Source organism: Rosa rugosa, chromosome 2 (genome assembly GCF_958449725.1).
Source record: "Rosa rugosa chromosome 2, drRosRugo1.1, whole genome shotgun sequence".
NCBI classification, from domain to species: domain Eukaryota; kingdom Viridiplantae; phylum Streptophyta; class Magnoliopsida; order Rosales; family Rosaceae; genus Rosa; species Rosa rugosa.
The window spans coordinates 42,985,306-42,992,439 of record NC_084821.1 but is presented as its reverse complement, the minus strand read 5'-3'; the positions used below and the strand labels follow the sequence as shown (position 1 = coordinate 42,992,439).

Sequence of the window (7,134 nt, the reverse complement as noted above, 5' to 3'; positions counted from 1 at the left end):
AACATTATAAAATAATACCCAAAATCTCCACTAAATCTATGTATTATAATATACACAAATTAATAAAGAATATTTTACTGACTATTTCATTGGCTTTAAAATAACGGTAACATATCAAAAGATAACTATATTATGAAGAAAAACTCTATTACAAATAATACATGTATTATATAGACGCACGCACATATTTATTAGGTTTTCTTTTTCTGTGGTTTCCAATGACAATTTATATAGAAAATTCGAAACGAGAAATGAAGAATTCTGTGAACCGTGAGATGGTCAAATTGTATAATAAAAATATAGCAATCCAACGGTTGAATTGCACAGAAGAGTACTATAGGTCTAAAACCGACCTCGGAAAACGCAGTCCTTTTTCGAAACTAAGGCAAAAGCCATCAACCGCTCTCAGTGGCGCGTCGACGCACTTTCTCGTCGAACCCTTTGTAGCGGAAACGAGGTGTCACAACCCAGCCATCGCCACGCGCACGTCTGGTACGTGGCTCCACACCAGTCCTATTCTTCTCCAAGTACAAAAAGGCTCTTGAAGATTCTCTCTCTATTCATTCAAATGGTGTGTGTGCCCTAAGCTCTGTCTGCATGTACGCACCGTTTGGAGGTCCGATTGGTTCTAAACCCGGTTCAGCCGGAGCCCCACCCGACCCGGAAATGGCGTCGGCGGAGCACTTGGTTCTTGAACTCAGCAACCCCGAGCTTCGTGAGAATGCTCTCCTCGAACTCTCCAAGGTATAGTTCCTTCTCGTTTTCCACATTGGATTGGTTCAAGTTAGGGTTTTTATTTTATTTTATTTGGTTAGGGTTTTGAGCTTTGAGGGTTTAATAGAGTGTAAATTAGGGTTTTTGGGAGTCATTTGGATTCTAATGAGTCTTAATTTTGTTGTGGAATCATGTATTTGCTCTCTGATTGCGTTCATTTGCTGAGAAAAAACTAATTGTACTTGCTTTTCGAGCTGATGGGTCTTCGATTTTGTTTCCCTCAAATTTAAATGTTAGCATTTGTTTTATGTTTGGTATGTATTCATTAGCTAGCTTCTGTGATCTTTTTTGAGAAAGAACTCCTAATATGGTTATTGTAAAAGTGGAAAGCTGGAAGCTTTTTTGTGTTTTGGGGTATTTGACATATGGCATTACAGTTATAGCTAAGTATTCAATGTATTGGAGGTTAAGAAAATGATTAATAGATAACAGAGAAAAACATTGGGAAAATTACTGGGTTGCAGCTACTTAGAAGCTCGGAGGTTTAGGCTACCGTCCCTCTTCAAACTGAAACTGAGGAGAGCTACAGAGAGGCATCGAGTGGTATTAAACTGCAGGTTTAAGGCTGGGAGGTAGCGTCTTTGCGGATGGATTGTTGTTTTTTTCATCAGGTGAAAGGGGGAGATGAAGGGTTTGTACAACTTTTTAATTTCAAAAAAATCTATTGGTAGACAAAACTGTTGTCTCATCGAGTGACTTGAATTTTTTTTAAATAGAAAGACAAACGGTGTGTTGTCTGAACTCTTTTGAAAGAAAATTAGAGCCTGGGGGAGGCTAAGCCCTCACTCTTTTTCGCACTGCCTTTGTAACACCTTCTATCAGTACACAAAACTGTTGTCGCATCTACTGACAGTTTTTTAATAGAAAGATAAACGGTCCGTTGTCTGAATTCTTTTCAAAGAAAATTACAGCCTGAGAGAAGCAAAGCCCTCACTCTTTTTTGCACTGCCTCTGTAACACATTTTATGAAAGTGCTTGCCCTGTCCAATAAGGGATTGCCTCGTACGAAACTCGAATACTTCCCCGACAATGTTAAGTACAGCCATGCCATGCCTTGGGAACAGACAGATGATTATCATTTGACCCAGCTTTATTCTTTTTTTTTTTATGGGAAAATGAAAGTCTTCAGTATATATAAAAAGAAGTTATCTTCCCAGTACATATAGGAGCTAAAGCCGTTTTCGTTGTCTACCTTTTTTGTCAAAAAAAAAAATCTAATTCTGCCTTCTTTAACTTTGAAAATTTATTGTAATAAGGCTATTGGAGTAATTTCATAGTGCAGGTAACTTCCCTCTAATTTATTTTCTCTCTTCCATTTCTCACATGCATGCACATGAGAAGTTTCTAGTGTTTTTTTTTTTTTTTTTGTAGTATTTTATTATTAGAACATTGTCTTATAGCTGTGCGATATAATTGCAAAATTGCCATATCGCACAGGTCTATCACACCTGAGGTAAATTTTAAGTTGTAACCGTTAATACTTTTTGTGCTGCAAGAAGACCTGTGTCTGTCATTGGTTTCAATTTGATTGTCATATGGATCCTCTTTACAGGTATCCCTAGTTAACCTTCTTTTTTCCATTTTGATTTCAATTTTCAGAAGAGAGAACTGTTTCAAGATTTGGCCCCATTGTTGTGGAATTCTTTCGGTACCGTTGCTGCTCTGTTGCAGGTAGGTTGGTAGTACTATATTAGGCTATGCGTGTTGCAATATACTTGTTTTACAAATTTGTTTATCCACAAGGTTGACATTTTGCATGTGCTTGAACCCTGTTTTCAATTATTTTCTTATGTGTCAAGCATGGGCATTTGCATCATCATGTAGGTTTCTCCTGCTTGAGAATCAGTATGAGTGAATCTTGTTTGTGTTACTCCCTGATGATGGGTTCTCACTGTTTGTCTGTGTGTGTGCAGGAAATAGTTTCAATATACCCTGTTTTATCACCACCAAATCTAACTCCTGCCCAATCAAATCGAGTTTGCAATGCTCTTGCTCTGCTCCAGGTCCACTGCTGTCACCTCTTCAATTAATAACCTTCTCATTATTATGGACTTGTATCATGAAGTACATGTTATCTTTCATACTATGGAATTTTGTCCTATATTTTACACGTGTTTACTATTTTATACTTCATATTATTCTTTTTCTTGTAGTGTGTTGCTTCTCACCCAGACACAAGGATGTATTTCCTTAATGGTAAATAGCCTTCATCTTTTATACATGCAAAGGGTTCAAATTTCTTTCCTAGTGTGATTGTATATAGAAACACTATTTGTCAGGCAGTTCACTGAAGCTTCTATTCTTATGGTTTATTAGAATTCCAAGAAAGGATTCTTTCGTCTGAGATATTGTCTTTCTTTGGCAGCTCATATACCTTTATATTTGTACCCTTTTCTTAATACTACAAGTAAGTCAAGACCTTTTGAGTACTTAAGGCTTACCAGCTTAGGTGTCATTGGCGCCTTGGTGAAGGTATGATGTTCTTGTTGCCCAAACTGAACATATATTTGTATTTTTCTTTGATAATTGTGATATATGATGCATGTAATGTCGTTAATTGATGAGCTGATGTAGAAGTAACTTGATAGGCTGAATGGCATAGAATTTGAGACTCATATTTAATATAAGTCCAAACAGAAGAACCTAATGCATGCCTTGAGTAAATGCACTTCTGCTGTTTTTAATTGCATAGGTAGATCTAAGAATGAATCTATTTTAGTTTATTATCAAATCAAATAGAGGGGGTAAAACAGGTGGATAGAAAGACGACTGTTTCATCTATTTATTTAGGTTTTAGATCTCGAAGGGAAGGTTTTCTTTACTATATCCATCAGTTAGTAAAAATTGTGGGTACCACACATTTCACTATAGTGAAGCTACCTAGTCAGAAATGCTTTCTAGTTCTTGCGACAGTTCTTGTGAGTGAACATTGGAGTAAGAACATATATGATTCTGTAATGGATCTGTATTTGCCTTACATTGCATGCTTTTCCATTTTTTTGATCACTTATCGCCATCTTGTAAGAGTTTCTTGCTTCATACACCATTATGGTGCTGCTCTTCCCCACACTTTTGTTACACATGTACATCTGATACCTGAAGAGGAGAATAGTGTTATTGTTACTTAGCTCATTATTTGTGGAGGCTTTTTCTTGAACATTAGTATTCTATATCTTCTGAAAGAAAATGATGTTGGTTCCTTCCTCTTCTTTGCCAGGTTGATGACACAGAAGTGATTAGCTTCCTTCTCTCAACGGAAATAATTCCCCTATGCCTTCGCACTATGGAAATGGGCAGTGAGCTGTCAAAAACAGTTGAGTGCACTCTTCTATCTTTTCACTTTTCATTCTTTCTGCTGTAAATTGATTTTTAAGATGTTGGTACAGCTTAATGCATACAGGGGTGTTGCATTTGCCTGAGCAATGTAATAATATATATAATTACTGACAAAGGAATTTCTTCTGGCAGGTTGCCACATTTATTGTTCAAAAGATTTTGTTGGATGATGTGGGCTTGGATTATATTTGTACTACAGCAGAGCGGTTTTTTGCAGTAGGTCGAGTGTTGGGGAATATGGTTGCATCACTTGCTGATCAACATTCATCGCGTTTATTAAAACATATCATCCGTTGTTACCTTAGATTATCCGAAAACCCGAGGTTGCTTGATTGAAGACTTTACATTTTTCTTTTCTGGAATCTCTCTTGTTAATGATCTTAATAGAGTTCTTCATGGTTTGTTATCATGCAGGGCTTGTGATGCTTTAAGAAGTTGTCTTCCTGACATTTTAAGAGATGCTACCTTCAGTGTCTGCCTTCGGGTAAGCACTTCTTTCATAAAATTAGAGATGTGAATAAAATTAGCTGCTTCATCTTCAGATGAGCCTTGTTGGTTTGCATATTCGTATTTCCCAAGTCATCGTATATTTAACAAGTAACTGGAATGTATATTTATACATGTGTTCATAAATGTGGGTCTATTTTCTTTTTCTTGTTTTCATGAACCAAATGTATTTTGTGATATGTGGGAACAGTGTCCCACTTGGTTTTCAGTTTTGAAGCTTTCTACTTTGTGTTTTCATATGCCTGCCTAACAATGACCCTTATCTTTTACTGAAGAATATATATGGTCTTCATTCTAGTTGTTGGATTTTACAAACATCACTGGTCCTTTCTCTATTTCTGTTTTCATGGACCTGATGAAATGTACCATCTTCAGTGTCATGAACTCCTCGCTGTGTATATCGTCCTACTATTTTACTTGGGCCCCATTTTTTAAGTGATGGTTCAAATTATGATTTCAGGAAGATCAAACTACAAGGAGATGGCTGCAGCAGTTGCTTCACAATGTTGGAGTTAGTCGGGTTCCTGGGCTTCAGGCTGGGGCAGGGTTTGATCATATGATGGTGAATCAATAGCATAAATAAATCAACCTTGATTTTGGAGTGCCATCTGGTGCTTATGCATCAGAGAGGGCTGCTTAGATCTTGTTTATCTAGCTAAATGCTAATTGGCAAATTCTATTATTGTAAATTACAAAATGTTACTTCTGTAACTTGGGCTTGTAAGGTTTTTTCTGCCATGTATGACATTTCTGGAAGTGGGTTTGTTCCTAGAAGAAATCAGTCCTCACCATTCTAAAACTCTCATGTATTAACTTTTCAAATCGTTCAGTTTACTCAATAATCCCCAAGGCCAAGTTATTCTGAAATCAGTTCTATATTGCGCTTTTCAAAGCGTGCAAGTACTTTTGTGCGCTTCTGGTCCCAGTTTGTCACATAAAAAATGGTGTCACTGTAAAAGATGACAGATTTTATTAAAAATCGAATCCCTAGCAAAACCCAGTGTGCCAGGAGGATCGAATCAACGTAATGAAATCCAGAATTGGATTCTCGCCGTACCAAGCATGAAAGAGCTGACTGGATGTGGGGGTGCGTTCCATGCCCTTTAGTTCTTCAGGATAGATGACAGGGAATCTAATCACCTCTGGCAATTCATCCTCGGCCTTGGAGATATGATAGAAGTGGGGAAGATAAGATGACAAGATTAGTGGACCGAACGTTAGTTAATCTGATTTTTTATTATTATTTTGAATTGGATTATTAGATCTGGTACAGGTTGAATATTATTCGTTACTAAACGGATTCGGAAGATCAATGCACTCCAAATCAAGTTTTTTTTTTTATCAAGAAGAAACTTCATTAATAAATGAACTGGATACAATGAGTTTTGGCATCATCTCATACACAGAAATGACCACTAGACTTCACACTGGAACTCCAACATGACTGACTAATGGAGCCAAAAAGGCCCCGACTCAACTACAGACTTAACTTGCACTACAATTAAAGGTAAAGACAAGATACGCAGGCGCAGTGAATCCTTGATACACAACTTTGTCAACACTAACGCGCCACCCAGAGTCCTCCTGACCTGCCTTTGATCGACCAAGTCTACACTAGTCGTGACTTCGAACCCGACCAAAAGAAATGCTGGACCGTCAGACCTGAGACTAAAGTAAACCCAAGACCATGGCCACCTTAATGTCAACACTGTCAATCCACAAATGCTCCAAATCGCCATCACCTCTGACTCGAAGATCAGATAGGAACAATCCCACTAGAAGGCCAAGGATGATTGTCAATGCTAGTATGTCACCGCCAGACAATGCACTCCAAATCAAGTTAATTGACAAGTTTAATTAATATGATTTTAAATCATAAATGATGATTACAATCATTAATATGGGCGTCTTGAACATTAACCACGAGTTATAATTAACCTTAGAAGGTTAAAACAAAAAAAAACTAATGCAAAACAAATTATAAGTTGTTGGAATGGTTGTTCAATTACAAAATTGAAACTCACTTCTTGGAAATAGAAAAACAAAGCGACTACGAGTTGATGGAGACTATCCTTGTCACAAAGACACTAACTCTGCTGGTCGCCAATGCACATAATTGTGCTGCTCACAATATCGTAGTCCAAATGAGACTCATTGAAACAATAGAGAATGACGTCCACCAATTTGTAAAGAATGAAAACTCACGACACCATTGTGATGACTTAATTTTTTTAAAAAATATTAAGAAAATAACATTATAAGGAAAATAAATTAGTTAATTAAAATTTCTTACACATATATCCTTTCCTCACCATTTGATATGTGCATAATGTTTAAATATTTTTCTGTGTTAAAGGAAAAGCACATTATGTGCCTTGGTCAAAGAAACTGACGAAGAGGGAATCAAGGAATTACAATCACATCACAATCAGCATTTACTATCATTATTGTAATTGATGTTAATTGATGTTTCCATTGTAATTCTATCCCTATATAAAGAGGCTATGAAATGAAATG

At 36.8% G+C, this 7,134-nt stretch overlaps 1 protein-coding gene across 1 annotated transcript; it reads left to right on the top strand.

Annotated features, from left to right (window-relative positions):
- The first annotated feature begins 381 nt into the window (after nucleotides 1–381).
- Nucleotides 382–5,459, top strand: LOC133734135 (uncharacterized). The gene is made up of 9 exons (XM_062161772.1): nucleotides 382–744; nucleotides 2,374–2,445; nucleotides 2,688–2,777; nucleotides 2,928–2,970; nucleotides 3,140–3,246; nucleotides 3,992–4,087; nucleotides 4,243–4,433; nucleotides 4,525–4,594; nucleotides 5,078–5,459. Exons 1-9 carry the CDS (start codon nucleotides 598–600, stop codon nucleotides 5,189–5,191), a joined length of 930 nt encoding a protein of 309 aa, XP_062017756.1. The 5' UTR covers nucleotides 382–597; the 3' UTR covers nucleotides 5,192–5,459.
- Nucleotides 5,460–7,134: the final 1,675 nt, after the last annotated feature.

What these genes read in the sequence shown, in the direction of transcription:
- LOC133734135 (XM_062161772.1), top strand. Translation starts at nt 598, where the DNA reads ATGTACGCACCGTTTGGAGGTCCGATTGGTTCTAAACCCGGTTCAGCC. An exon ending in CCGTTGCTGCTCTGTTGCAG is followed by an intron (nt 2,446 to 2,687) that starts GTAGGTTGGTAG and finishes GTGTGTGTGCAG; the next exon opens with GAAATAGTTTCAATATACCC. An exon ending in CCTTCAGTGTCTGCCTTCGG is followed by an intron (nt 4,595 to 5,077) that starts GTAAGCACTTCT and finishes TTATGATTTCAG; the next exon opens with GAAGATCAAACTACAAGGAG.